This window comes from Oncorhynchus keta, chromosome 18 (genome assembly GCF_023373465.1).
Source record: "Oncorhynchus keta strain PuntledgeMale-10-30-2019 chromosome 18, Oket_V2, whole genome shotgun sequence".
Classification (NCBI taxonomy): Eukaryota; Metazoa; Chordata; class Actinopteri; order Salmoniformes; family Salmonidae; genus Oncorhynchus; species Oncorhynchus keta.
The window spans coordinates 17857989-17873770 of NC_068438.1; the positions used below are offsets into that span (position 1 = coordinate 17857989).

The 15782-nt window shown below is 36.9% G+C and overlaps 1 protein-coding gene across 1 annotated transcript in view; it reads left to right on the forward strand.

The window, feature by feature from the left end:
• Positions 1-15782, forward strand: part of LOC118397381 (FRAS1-related extracellular matrix protein 2-like) — a 157345-nt gene that overhangs the window by 122970 nt on the left and 18593 nt on the right. The window contains exons 10-16 of the mRNA XM_052468759.1: positions 7623-7787; positions 8035-8217; positions 8392-8522; positions 8791-8946; positions 9358-9561; positions 10944-11175; positions 11343-11674. Of these exons, the coding sequence (XP_052324719.1) occupies positions 7623-7787; positions 8035-8217; positions 8392-8522; positions 8791-8946; positions 9358-9561; positions 10944-11175; positions 11343-11674 (1403 nt within the window). The remainder of the gene's footprint in view (positions 1-7622; positions 7788-8034; positions 8218-8391; positions 8523-8790; positions 8947-9357; positions 9562-10943; positions 11176-11342; positions 11675-15782) is intronic.

Consider the following 15782-nt stretch of genomic DNA (forward strand, 5'->3'; position numbering starts at 1 on the left):
TAAATAAACAGGTAACACTAAAAACTATTCTGTAAAACACTGTCAAAAAACAGGTAACACTGAAAACTATTTTGTAAAACACTGTAAAAAAACAGGTAACACTAAAAACTATTCTGTAAAACACTGTAAAAAAGCAGGTAACAGTGAAAACTATTCTGTAAAACACTGTAAAAAAAAAAACAGGTAACAGTGAAAACTATTCTGTAAAACAATGTCAAAAAACAGGTAACACTGAAAACTATTTTGTAAAACACTGTAAATAAACAGGTAACACTGAAAACTATTCTGTAAAACACTGTCAAAAAACAGGTAACACTGAAAACTATTCTGTAAAACACTGTAAAAAAACAGGTAACACTAAAAACTATTCTGTAAAACACTGTCAAAAAACAGGTAACACTAAAAACTATTCTGTAAAACACTGTAAAAAACAGGTAACACTAAAAACTATTCTGTAAAACACTGTAAATAAACAGGTAACACTAAAAACTATTCTGTAAAATACTGTCAAAAAACAGGTAACACTGAAAACTATTTTGTAAAACACTGTAAAAAAACAGGTAACACTAAAAACTATTATGTAAAACACTGTCAAAAAACAGGTAACACTAAAAACGATTCTGTAAAACACTGTAAATAAACAGGTAACACTAAAAACTATTCTGTAAAACACTGTCAAAAAACAGGTAACACTGAAAACTATTTTGTAAAACACTGTAAAAAACAGGTAACACTAAAAACTATTCTGTAAAACACTGTCAAAAAACAGGTAACAGTAAAAACTATTCTGTAAAACACTGTAAAAAAACAGGTAACAGTGAAAACTATTCTGTAAAACACTGTAAAAAAAAAAACAGGTAACAGTGAAAACTATTCTGTAAAACACTGTAAAAATCAGGTAACACTGAAAACTATTCTGTAAAACACTGTCAAAAAACAGGTAACACTGAAAACTATTTTGTAAAACACTGTCAAAAAACAGGTAACACTGAAAACGATTCTGTAAAACACTGTAAAAAACATGTAACAGTAAAAATATTCTGTAAAACACTGTAAAAAAACATGTAACAGTAAAAACTATTCTGTAAAACACTTTAAAAAAACAGGTAACACTAAAAACTATTCTGTAAAACACTGTCAAAAAAACAGGTAACACTGAAAACTATTTTGTAAAACACTGTAAAAAAAACAGGTAACACTAAAAACTATTCTGTAAAACACTGTCAAAAAACAGGTAACACTGAAAACTATTTTTTGTAAAACACTGTAAAAACAGGTAACACTAAAAACTATTCTGTAAAACACTGTCAAAAAACAGGTAACACTAAAAACTATTCTGTAAAACACTGTAAATAAACAGGTAACACTAAAAACTATTCTGTAAAACACTGTCAAAAACAGGTAACACTGAAAACTATTTTGTAAAACACTGTAAAAAAACAGGTAACACTAAAAACTATTCTGTAAAACACTGTAAAAAGCAGGTAACAGTGAAAACTATTCTGTAAAACACTGTCAAAAAACAGGTAACAGTGAAAACTATTCTGTAAAACACTGTAAAAAAACAGGTAACACTGAAAACTATTCTGTAAAACACTGTCAAAAAACAGGTAACACTGAAAACTATTTTGTAAAACACTGTCAAAAAACAGGTAACACTGAAAACGATTCTGTAAAACACTGTAAAAAACATGTAACAGTAAAAATATTCTGTAAAACACTGTAAAAAAACATGTAACACTAAAAACTATTCTATAAAACACTGTCAATAAACAGGTAACACTAAAAACTATTTTGTAAAACACTGTAAAAAACAGGTAACACTAAAAACTATTCTGTAAAACACTGTCAAAAAACAGGTAACACTGAAAACTATTTTGTAAAACACTGTAAAGAAACAGGTAACACTAAAAACTATTCTGTAAAACACTGTAAAAGAACAGGTAACACTAAAAACTATTCTGTAAAACAATGTCAAAAAACAGGTAACACTGAAAACTATTTTGTAAAACACTGTAAATAAACAGGTAACACTGAAAACTATTCTGTAAAACACTGTCAAAAAACAGGTAACACTGAAAACTATTCTGTAAAACACTGTAAAAAAACAGGTAACACTAAAAACTATTCTGTAAAACACTGTCAAAAAACAGGTAACACTAAAAACTATTCTGTAAAACACTGTAAAAAAACAGGTAACACTAAAAACTATTCTGTAAAACACTGTAAATAAACAGGTAACACTAAAAACTATTCTGTAAAATACTGTCAAAAAACAGGTAACACTGAAAACTATTTTGTAAAACACTGTAAAAACAGGTAACACTAAAAACTATTATGTAAAACACTGTCAAAAACAGGTAACACTAAAAACGATTCTGTAAAACACTGTAAATAAACAGGTAACACTAAAAACTATTCTGTAAAACACTGTCAAAAAACAGGTAACACTGAAAACTATTTTGTAAAACACTGTAAAAAAACAGGTAACACTAAAAACTATTCTGTAAAACACTGTCAAAAAACAGGTAACAGTAAAAACTATTCTGTAAAACACTGTAAAAAAACAGGTAACAGTGAAAACTATTCTGTAAAACACTGTAAAAAAAACAGGTAACAGTGAAAACTATTCTGTAAAACACTGTAAAAAAACAGGTAACACTGAAAACTATTCTGTAAAACACTGTCAAAAAACAGGTAACACTGAAAACTATTTTGTAAAACACTGTCAAAAAACAGGTAACACTGAAAACGATTCTGTAAAACACTGTAAAAAAACATGTAACAGTAAAAATATTCTGTAAAACACTGTAAAAAAACATGTAACAGTAAAAACTATTCTGTAAAACACTTTAAAAAAACAGGTAACACTAAAAACTATTCTATAAAACACTGTCAATAAACAGGTAACACTAAAAACTATTTTGTAAAACACTGTAAAAAAACAGGTAACACTAAAAACTATTCTGTAAAACACTGTCAAAAAAACAGGTAACACTGAAAACTATTTTGTAAAACACTGTAAAGAAACAGGTAACACTAAAAACTATTCTGTAAAACACTGTCAAAAAACAGGTAACACTAAAAACTATTCTGTAAAACACTGTAAATAAACAGGTAACACTAAAAACTATTCTGTAAAACACTGTCAAAAAACAGGTAACACTGAAAACTATTTTGTAAAACACTGTAAAAAACAGGTAACACTAAAAACTATTCTGTAAAACACTGTAAAAAGCAGGTAACAGTGAAAACTATTCTGTAAAACACTGTAAAAAAACAGGTAACAGTGAAAACTATTCTGTAAAACAATGTCAAAAAACAGGTAACACTGAAAACTATTTTGTAAAACACTGTAAATAAACAGGTAACACTGAAAACTATTCTGTAAAACACTGTCAAAAAACAGGTAACACTGAAAACTATTCTGTAAAACACTGTAAAAAAACAGGTAACACTAAAAACTATTCTGTAAAACACTGTCAAAAACAGGTAACACTAAAAACTATTCTGTAAAACACTGTAAAAAAACAGGTAACACTAAAAACTATTCTGTAAAACACTGTAAATAAACAGGTAACACTAAAAACTATTCTGTAAAATACTGTCAAAAAACAGGTAACACTGAAAACTATTTTGTAAAACACTGTAAAAAAACAGGTAACACTAAAAACTATTATGTAAAACACTGTCAAAAAACAGGTAACACTAAAAACGATTCTGTAAAACACTGTAAATAAACAGGTAACACTAAAAACTATTCTGTAAAACACTGTCAAAAAACAGGTAACACTGAAAACTATTTTGTAAAACACTGTAAAAAACAGGTAACACTAAAAACTATTCTGTAAAACACTGTCAAAAAACAGGTAACAGTAAAAACTATTCTGTAAAACACTGTAAAAACAGGTAACAGTGAAAACTATTCTGTAAAACACTGTAAAAAAAAACAGGTAACAGTGAAAACTATTCTGTAAAACACTGTAAAAATCAGGTAACACTGAAAACTATTCTGTAAAACACTGTCAAAAAACAGGTAACACTGAAAACTATTTTGTAAAACACTGTCAAAAAACAGGTAACACTGAAAACGATTCTGTAAAACACTGTAAAAAAACATGTAACAGTAAAAATATTCTGTAAAACACTGTAAAAAAACATGTAACAGTAAAAACTATTCTGTAAAACACTTTAAAAAAACAGGTAACACTAAAAACTATTCTATAAAACACTGTCAATAAACAGGTAACACTAAAAACTATTTTGTAAAACACTTTAAAAAAACAGGTAACACTAAAAACTATTCTGTAAAACACTGTCAAAAAAACAGGTAACACTGAAAACTATTTTGTAAAACACTGTAAAAAAAACAGGTAACACTAAAAACTATTCTGTAAAACACTGTCAAAAAACAGGTAACACTAAAAACTATTCTGTAAAACACTGTAAATAAACAGGTAACACTAAAAACTATTCTGTAAAACACTGTCAAAAAACAGGTAACACTGAAAACTATTTTGTAAAACACTGTAAAAAAACAGGTAACACTAAAAACTATTCTGTAAAACACTGTCAAAAAACAGGTAACAGTAAAAACTATTCTGTAAAACACTGTAAAAAAACAGGTAACAGTGAAAACTATTCTGTAAAACACTGTAAAAAAACAGGTAACAGTGAAAACTATTATGTAAAACACTGTAAAAAAACAGGTAACACTGAAAACTATTCTGTAAAACACTGTCAAAAAACAGGTAACACTGAAAACTATTTTGTAAAACACTGTCAAAAAACAGGTAACACTGAAAACGATTCTGTAAAACACTGTAAAAAAACATGTAACAGTAAAAATATTCTGTAAAACACTGTAAAAAAACATGTAACAGTAAAAACTATTCTGTAAAACACTTTAAAAAACAGGTAACACTAAAAACTATTCTATAAAACACTGTCAATAAACAGGTAACACTAAAAACTATTTTGTAAAACACTGTAAAAACAGGTAACACTAAAAACTATTCTGTAAAACACTGTCAAAAAAACAGGTAACACTGAAAACTATTTTGTAAAACACTGTAAAGAAACAGGTAACACTAAAAACTATTCTGTAAAACACTGTAAAAGAACAGGTAACACTAAAAACTATTCTGTAAAACAATGTCAAAAAACAGGTAACACTGAAAACTATTTTGTAAAACACTGTAAATAAACAGGTAACACTGAAAACTATTCTGTAAAACACTGTCAAAAAACAGGTAACACTGAAAACTATTTTGTAAAACACTGTAAAAAACAGGTAACACTAAAAAGTATTCTGTAAAACACTGTCAAAAAACAGGTAACACTAAAAACTATTCTGTAAAACACTGTCAAAAAACAGGTAACACTGAAAACTATTTTGTAAAACACTGTAAAGAAACAGGTAACACTAAAAACTATTCTGTAAAACACTGTAAAAAACAGGTAACACTAAAAACTATTCTGTAAAACACTGTCAAAAAACAGGTAACACTGAAAACTATTTTGTAAAACACTGTCAAAAAAACAAACAGGTAACACTGAAGACTATTCTGTTAAACACTGTAAATAAACAGGTAACACTGAAAACTATTCTGTAAAACACTGTAAATAAACATGTAACACTGAAAACTATTCTGTAAAACACTGTAAGAAAACAGGTAACACTAAAAACTATTCTGTAAAACACTGTAAAAAACAGGTAACACTAAAAACTATTCTGTAAAACACTGTCAAAAAACAGGTAACACTAAAAACTATTCTGTAAAACACTGTAAATAAACAGGTAACACTAAAAACTATTCTGTAAAACACTGTCAAAAAACAGGTAACAGTAAAAACTATTCTGTAAAACACTGTAAAAAAACAGGTAACAGTGAAAACTATTTTGTAAAACACTGTAAAAAAACAGGTAACAGTGAAAACTATTATGTAAAACACTGTAAAAAAACAGGTAACACTGAAAACTATTCTGTAAAACACTGTCAAAAAACAGGTAACACTGAAAACTATTTTGTAAAACACTGTCAAAAAACAGGTAACACTGAAAACGATTCTGTAAAACACTGTAAAAAAACATGTAACAGTAAAAAGTATTCTGTAAAACACTGTAAAAAAACATGTAACAGTAAAAACTATTCTGTAAAACACTGTAAAAAAACAGGTAACACTAAAAACTATTCTGTAAAACACTGTCAATAAACAGGTAACACTAAAAACTATTTTGTAAAACACTGTAAAAAAACAGGTAACACTAAAAACTATTCTGTAAAACACTGTCAAAAAAACAGGTAACACTGAAAACTATTTTGTAAAACACTGTAAAGAAACAGGTAACACTAAAAACTATTCTGTAAAACACTGTAAAAGAACAGGTAACACTAAAAACTATTCTGTAAAACAATGTCAAAAAACAGGTAACACTGAAAACTATTTTGTAAAACACTGTAAATAAACAGGTAACACTGAAAACTATTCTGTAAAACACTGTCAAAAAACAGGTAACACTGAAAACTATTTTGTAAAACACTGTAAAAAAACAGGTAACACTAAAAACTATTCTGTAAAACACTGTCAAAAAACAGGTAACACTGAAAACTATTTTGTAAAACACTGTAAAGAAACAGGTAACACTAAAAACTATTCTGTAAAACACTGTAAAAAAACAGGTAACACTAAAAACTATTCTGTAAAACACTGTACAAAAACAGGTAACACTAAAAACTATTCTGTAAAACACTGTCAAAAAACAGGTAACACTGAAAACTATTTTGTAAAACACTGTCAAAAAAACAAACAGGTAACACTGAAGACTATTCTGTTAAACACTGTAAATAAACAGGTAACACTGAAAACTATTCTGTAAAACACTGTAAATAAACATGTAACACTGAAAACTATTCTGTAAAACACTGTAAATAAACAGGTAACACTAAAAACTATTCTGTTAAACACTGTAAATAAACAGGTAACACTAAAAACTATTCTGTAAAACACTGTCAAAAAACAGGTAACACTGAAAACTATTTTGTAAAACACTGTAAAGAAACAGGTAACACTAAAAACTATTCTGTAAAACACTGTAAAAAAACAGGTAACAATAAAAACTATTCTGTAAAACACTGTAAAAAAACAGGTAACACTAAAAACTATTCTGTAAAACACTGTCAAAAAACAGGTAACACTAAAAACTATTCTGTAAAACACTGTCAAAAAACAGGTAACACTGAAAACTATTCTGTAAAACACTGTAAATAAACAGGTAACACTAAAAACTATTCTGTAAAACACTGTCAAAAAACAGGTAACACTAAAAACTATTCTGTTAAACACAATAAAAAAACTGGTAACACTGAAAACTATTCTGTTAAACACAATAAAAAAACTGGTAACACACTGACACAAGGAACACCTCGTAGGCCAAAAGGGTATAGTTTATTTCAACAACTGGTTACCCCTTTTTGCTAATCTCTCTCTCTCTCTCTCTCTCTCTCTCTCTCTCTCTCTCTCTCTGTCTCTGTATCTCTCTCTCTCTGTATATCTCTCTCTCTCTCTCTCTCTCTCTTTCCTCCCATCTCCATCTCTCTATCCCTTCCCTCTCTTTCCAGGGGAGGTGGAGAAGCCGTGTGTTCTGTCCTTGGTTGATGACACGGAGCATGAGGAGGAGGAGGAGCTGAGGCTGGTGTTGGGGTCGCCCCGCAGTGAGTCTCCGTTCGGAGCGTCCATCGGGAAACAGAATGAGACTCTGGTCAAGATCAAGGACGAGGCAGACAGTAAGACTGACTGACTCATAGATGTAATCATTTCACCTGTAGAAAATAAAAGTTGCTCACTCTATAATAGTCCCAGATACTTATTGCATTACTTCCCTTATTTTCTCAAGTTCATAATCTGCTAGTCAGCATCTTGTTCATTTGTTTTGGGGTGTGTGTCTTCAACTCATTCTACTCTGTTTGTAACATTGCTGAGTTCACACTGTTCCATGTCTGACTCTGTGACTCCCATCCATGTTATCCCCAGAGGCTATCATCAAGTTTGGGGAGACTAAGTTCAGTGTGAGTGAGCCTAGCGGGGCAGGCCAGGTGTCCATGGTGAAGATCCCAGTGCTGAGGGTAGGAGACACCTCCAAGGTGTCTGTGGTCCGCGTCCACACCAAGGACGGATCAGCCACCTCCGGAGAGGACTACCATCCTGTATCTGAAGGTGAGAAATGTCACAACCTCTCACATCAATACGGCCATGAGTTTTTCCTGACAGGGTGATCTGATTGGGATCCTGACCCTATGGAAATAATCCTCTTGATAAGGTAACTCGGTATCTGCAGTGTTTAGATGTTCCCTCTCTAACTTAGAGCCGTGTTGTTGTTGTTTACCCCAGACATTGAGTTCAAGGAGGGTGACACAGAGCACTACATCGAGGTGGAGATCTTGTTTGATGGAGTCAGAGAGATGAGAGAAGCCTTCACTGTCCACCTGAAACCTGATGAGAACATGGTGGCTGAGACGCAGGTGAGGACTGGAACAATAACATCACATAGACTCAGCAATATGACGTTGACACAAGTAGCAGGATGAACGGAGAATATTGCAGATAAGCGCGATGCAGTCACGCAGAGTATTTGCGCATGTGCACGGGTACACTTCACTTACCTTCAACGTGAAAGCCGAGGGACAGGAACAAGAGAGAAGTTTAGTTGTTGCGTTAGTCGCCCCTGATACATCACTACCTTTAACAACACTTCTATGTTTGATCTGTTTATGTTCTGTCTGTCCTCAGATGAGTAAGGCCATTATCTACATAGAGGAGACCAACAGCATGGCGGACGTCACCTTCCCCTCCGTCCCCCAGGTGTTCTCCTTACTGCAGTATGACGACACCTCCAGGGCCAGAAATACCCCCTTGGTGGCAGGCTACCCCGTCGTCTGTGTCACGGTACGGAGACTTTTAACCTCCCAGTCCAGAGGTTCGTCCCAAATGGCACCCTATTCTCAGTTTATTGCACTACATTTGGCCAGAGTCCCATGGGGAAGTGCACTATATAGGGAATAGGATACCTTTTAGGATGAAGGCCAAGGCATCATTGCATTCACTGTCTGGTCTTAATTTACTTTAAAAACAAAGTTGTTTATTTGGTTTAGGAATATGTCAATTAGGATTAAATTAGGATTTCATTTGATATTGAAGCACAGGTGAGTGATGTTGATGAACAATGCACATTTTCCCTTAGACTATATTACAGTATATTTTGCCTCATTCCCAAACACTGTCTCCTCTCTCCTCCCTCCCTCTCTCACTCCCTCCTCATTCTCTCCTCACTCCCTCCTCCCTCTCTCCCTCCCTCAGGCTTGTAACCCTAAGTACCCTGACTACGACAAGACTGGCTCCATCTGCATCAGTGAGCACATCAATGACACGCTGACACGCTATCGATGGTTGGTCAGCGCTCCAACCAGCCTGGACGGGGTCACCAGCTCCATGAGAGAGGTGGACTTTGATACCTTCTTCTCCTCCTCCAAGATCATCACCTTGGACTCTGTCTATTTCCAGGTAGAGAACACATTATCAGTGAACTGAGTGTGAATTTGGATTGGCTCAGTTAAAGAAAATACCTAACGTGAATGATTGAGATGACTGTATTGTTGTGATTGAGATGACTGTATTGATGTGATTGAGATGACTGTATTGATGTGATTGAGAAGGCTGTATTGATGTGATTGAGATGACTGTATTGATGTGATTGAGAAGGCTGTATTGATGTGATTGAGAAGGCTGTATTGATGTGATTGAGATGACTGTATTGTTGTGATTGAGAAGGCTGTATTGATGTGATTGAGAAGGCTGTATTGATGTGATTGAGATGACTGTATTGATGTGATTGAGATGACTGTATTGATGTGATTGAGATGACTGTATTGATGTGATTGAGATGACTGTATTGATGTGATTGAGAAGGCTGTATTGATGTGATTGAGAAGGCTGTATTGATGTGATTGAGAAGGCTGTATTGATGTGATTGAGAAGGCTGTATTGATGTGATTGAGAAGGCTGTATTGATGTGATTGAGAAGGCTGTATTGATGTGATTGAGAAGGCTGTATTGATGTGATTGAGAAGGCTGTATTGATGTGATTGAGAAGGCTGTATTGATGTGATTGAGAAGGCTGTATTGATGTGATTGAGAAGGCTGTATTGATGTGATTGAGATGACTGTATTGATGTGATTGAGAAGGCTGTATTGATGTGATTGAGAAGGCTGTATTGATGTGATTGAGATGACTGTATTGATGTGATTGAGATGACTGTATTGATGTGATTGAGATGACTGTATTGATGTGATTGAGATGTATTGATGTGATTGAGATGACTGTATTGATGTGATTGAGATGACTGTATTGATGTGATTGAGATGACTGTATTGTTGTGATTGAGATGACTGTATTGATGTGATTGAGATGACTGTATTGATGTGATTGAGATGACTGTATTGATGTGATTGAGAAGGCTGTATTGATGTGATTGAGATGACTGTATTGTTGTGATTGAGATGACTGTATTGATGTGATTGAGATGACTGTATTGATGTGATTGAGAAGGCTGTATTGATGTGATTGAGATGACTGTATTGATGTGATTGAGATGACTGTATTGATGTGATTGAGATGACTGTATTGATGTGATTGAGATGACTGTATTGTTGTGATTGAGAAGGCTGTATTGATGTGATTGAGATGACTGTATTGATGTGATTGAGAAGGCTGTATTGATGTGATTGAGATGACTGTATTGATGTGATTGAGATGACTGTATTGATGTGATTGAGATGACTGTATTGATGTGATTGAGAAGGCTGTATTGATGTGAGATGCCCACCACTATTAAGTGAATGATCCAGTGACTGTATTGATGTGAGCTGTGTTTCTCTCCCTCCAGGCTGGCTCTAGGGTGCAGTGTGCAGGCCGGGCTGTGAACTCTAACGGAGACGAGGGCCTGGAACTCAGCAGCTCCATAGTCTCCATCAGTATAGAGAATGGTATGTGCCAGCCTCGTGTGGTGGGTACAGTGGGCGCTGAGCCCTTCTCTGCCAAGCTACGCTACACCGGAGCAGAGGACCCAGACCACCCCAACCTCATCAAGATCACTGTCACCATGCCACACATAGACGGTGAGGAATACAGAGACTTCTCGTTTCTCTCTCTCTCTCTTTCTCTTGCTCTATTTCTGACACTCTTTCTCTCTCTCTCTGTCATTCTTTCTCACTCTATCTCCCGGCCCTGCCTTTCTCTCTCCTAACCCCTTGTCTCTCCTCTCCTCTCTCCTTTCCTCTCCCAGGCATGCTCCCTGTGGTCTCCACCCGTCCTCTGTCTAACTTTGAGCTGACGTTGAGTCCTGATGGTACTCGTGTGGGGAACCACCGCTGTTCTAACCTGCTGGACTTCACCGAGGTCAAGACCCGCCACGGCTTCATTACAGACGCCACCAAGAACCCTGAGGTGATCGGGGAGACCTCTCCCTACCAGTACAGCGCCCCCCTAAGGGGATCCAGCATACTGCGCTTCTACAGGAACCTCAACCTAGAGGCTTGTCTATGGGAGTTCACTAGTTACTATGACATGTCTGAGCTACTGTCAGACTGTGGAGGGACCATCGGTACAGACGGACAGGTGAGAGAGCTGTGTGTGTGTGTGTGTGTGTGTGTGTGTGTGTGTGTGTGTGTGTGTGTGTGTGTGTGTGTGTGTGTGTGTGTGTGTGTGTGTGTGTGTGTGTGTGTGTGTGTGTGTGTGTGTGTGTGTGCCTGTGGGGGCACTATCAGAACAGACAGACAGGTGAGCTGCCCCATGGCAGGTGATGGTGATTTCTTGGGAAGTGGTGTCATGATGATTTCTTGGGAAGTGGTGTCATGATGATGATTTCTTGGGAAATGGTGTCGTGATGATTTCTTGGGAAGTGGTGTCATGATGATTTCTTAGGAAGTGGTGTCATGATGATTTATTGGGAAGTGGTGTCATGATGATTTCTTGGGAAGTGGTGTCATGATGATTTCTTGGGAAGTGGTGTCATGATGATTTCTTAGGAAGTGGTGTCATGATGATTTCTTGGGAATTGGTGTCATGATGATTTCTTGGGAAGTGGTGTCATGATGATTTCTTAGGAAGTGGTGTCATGATGATTTCTTGGGAAGTGGTGTCATGATGATTTCTTGGGAAGTGGTGTCATGATGATTTCTTGGGAAGTGGTGTCATGATGATTTCTTGGGAAGTGGTGTCATGCTGATTTCTTGGGAAATGGTGTCGTGATGATTTCTTGGGAAGTGGTGTCATGATGATTTCTTGGGAAGTGGTGTCATGATGATTTCTTGGGAAGTGGTGTCATGAGGATTTCTTGGGAAGTGGTGTCATGATGATTTCTTGGGAAGTGGTGTCATGAGGATTTCTTGGGAAGAGATGTTGTGATGATTTTTTGGGAAGTGATGTCATGATGATTTCTTGGGAAGTGGTGTCATGGTGATTTCTTGGGAAGTGGTGTCATGAGGATTTCTTGGGAAGAGATGTTGTGATGATTTCTTGGGAAGTGGTGTCATGAGGATTTCTTGGGAAGAGATGTTGTGATGATTTCTTGGGAAGTGGTGTCATGAGGATTTCTTCGGAAGTGGTGTCATGATGATTTCTTGGGAAGAGATGTTGTGATGATTTCTTGGGAGGAGATGTTGTGATTATTTCTTGGGAAGAGATGTTGTGATTATTTCTTGGGAAGAGATGTTGTGATTATTTCTTGGGAAGAGATGTTGTGATGATTTCTTGGGAAGAGATGTTGTGATTATTTCTTGGGAAGAGATGTTGTGATGATTTCTTGGAAAGAGATGTTGTGATTATTTCTTGGGAAGAGATGTCAGGATTTACTTGCTCAGGATTTGACCTCCAGTTCTTTCCTGTAACAGTTCTTGTAATTTTCCTATTCACCAACAGAATCCTTTACAGCCACATCTCTGTTACAGTGGGGCAAAAAAGTACTTAGTCAGCCACAAATTGTGCATGTTCTGCCACTTAAAAAGATGAGAGAGGCCTGTAATTTTCATCATAGGTACACTTCAACTATGACAGACAAAATGAGAAAAAAATCCAGAAAATCACATTGTAGGATTTTTTATGAATTTATTTGCAAATTATGGTGGAAAATATGTATTTGGTCATCTACAAACAAGCAAGATGTCTGGCTCTCACAGACATGTAACTTCTTCTTTAAGAGGCTCCTCTGTCCTCCACTCATGACCTGTATTAATGGCACCTGTTTGAACTTGTTATCAGTATAAAAGACACCTGTCCACAACCTCAAACAGTCACACTCCAAACTCTTCTATGGCCAAGACCAAAGATCTGTCAAAGGACACCAGAAACAAAATTGTAGACCTGAACCAGGCTGGGAAGACTGAATCTGCAATAGGTAAGCAGCTTGGTTTGAAGAAATCAACTGTGGGAGCAATTATCAGGAAATGGAAGACATACAAGACCACTGATAATCTCCCTCGATCTGGGGCTCCACGCAAGATCTCACCCCGTGGGGTCAAAATGATCACAAGAACGGTGAGCAAAAATCCCAGAACCACACGGGGGGACCTAGTGAATGACCTGTAGAGAGCTGGAACCAAAGTAACAAAGCCTACCATCAGTAACAAATCAAATCAAATTAATTTATATAGCCCTTCGTACATCAGCTGATATCTCAAAGTGCTGTACAGAAACCCAGCCTAAAACCCCAAACAGCAAGCAATGCAGGTGTAGAAGCACGGTGGCTAGGAAAAACTCCCTAGAAAGGCCAAAACCTAGGAAGAAACCTAGAGAGGAACCAGGCTATGTGGGGTGGCCAGTCCTCTTCTGGCTGTGCTGGGTGGAGATTATAACAGAACATGGCCAAGATGTTCAAATGTTCATAAATTACCAGCATTGTCAAATATTAATAAGGCAGAACAGTTGAAACTGGAGCAGCAGCACGGTCAGGTGGACTGGGGACAGCAAGGAGTCATCATGTCAGGTAGTCCTGGGGCATGGTCCTAGGGCTCAGGTCCTCCGAGAGAGAGAAAGAAAGAGAGAATTAGAGAGAGCATATGTGGGGTGGCCAGTCCTCTTCTGGCTGTGCCGGGTGGAGATTATAACAGAACATGGCCAAGATATTCAAATGTTCATAAATGACCAGCATGGTCGAATAATAATAAGGCAGAACAGTTGAAACTGGAGCAGCAGCACAGCCAGGTGGACTGGGGACAGCAAGGAGTCATCATGTCAGGTAGTCCTGGGGCATGGTCCTAGGGCTCAGGTCCTCCGAGAGAGAGAAAGAAAGAGAGAGAGAAGGAGAGAATTAGAGAACGCACACACAGGACACCGAATAGGACAGGAGAAGTACTCCAGATATAACAAACTAACCCTAGCCCCCCGACACATAAACTACTGCAGCATAAATACTGGAGGCTGAGACAGGAGGGGTCAAGAGACACTGTGGACCCATCCGAGGACACCCCCGGACAGGGCCAAACAGGAAGGATATAACCCCACCCACTTTGCCAAAGCACAGCCCCCACACCACTAGAGGGATATCTTCAACCACCAACTTACAATCCTGAGACAAGGCTGAGTATAGCCCACAAAGATCTCCGCCATGGCACAACCCAAGGGGGGGCGCCAACCCAGACAGGATGACCACATCAGTGAATCAACCCACTCAGGTGACGCACCCCTTCCAGGGACGGCATGAGAGAGCCCCAGCAAGCTAGTGACTCAGCCCCTGTAATAGGGTTAGAGGCAGAGAATCCCAGTGGAAAGAGGGGAACCGGCCAGGCAGAGACAGCAAGGGCGGTTCGTTGCTCCAGAGCCTTTCCGTTCACCTTCCCACTCCTGGGCCAGCCTACACTCAATCGTATGACCCACTGAAGAGATGAGTCTTCAGTAAAGACTTAAAGGTTGAGACCGAGTTTGCGCCTCTGACATGGGTAGGCAGACCGTCCCATAAAAATGGAGCTCTATAGGAGAAAGCCCTGCCTCCAGCTGTTTGCTTAGAAATTCTAGGGACAATTAGGAGGCCTGTGTCTTGTGACCGTAGCGTACGTGTAGGTATGTACGGCAGGACCAAATCAGAGAGATAGGTAGGAGCAAGCCCATGTAATGCTTTGTAGGTTAGCAGTAAAACCTTGAAATCAGCACTTGCTTTGACAGGAAGCCAGTGTAGAGAGGCTAGCACTGGAGTAATATGATCAAATTTGTTGGTTCTAGTCAGGATTCTAGCAGCCGTATTTAGCACGAACTGAAGTTTATTTAGTGCTTTATCCGGGTAGCCGGAAAGTAGAGCATTGCAGTAGTCTAACCTAAAAGTGACAAAAGCATGGATTAATTTTTCTGCATAATTTTTGGACAGAAAGTTTCTGATTTTTGCAATGTTACGTAGATGGAAAAAAAGCTGTCCTTGAAACAGTCTTGATGTGTTCTTCAAAAGAGAGATCAGGGTCCAGAGTAACGCCGAGGTCCTTCACAGTTTTATTTGAGACGACTCTACAACCATTAAGATTAATTGTCAGATTCGACAGAAGATCTCTGTGTTTCCTGGGACCTAGAACAAGCATCTCTGTTTTGTCCGAGTTTAAAAGTAGAAAGTTTGCAGCCATCCACTTCCTTATGTCTGAAACACATGCTTCTAGCAAGGGCAATTTTGGGGCTTCACCATGTTTCATTGAAATGTACAGCTGCCAGGGACTCAAATCCTGCAGTGCCAGACATGTCCCCCTGC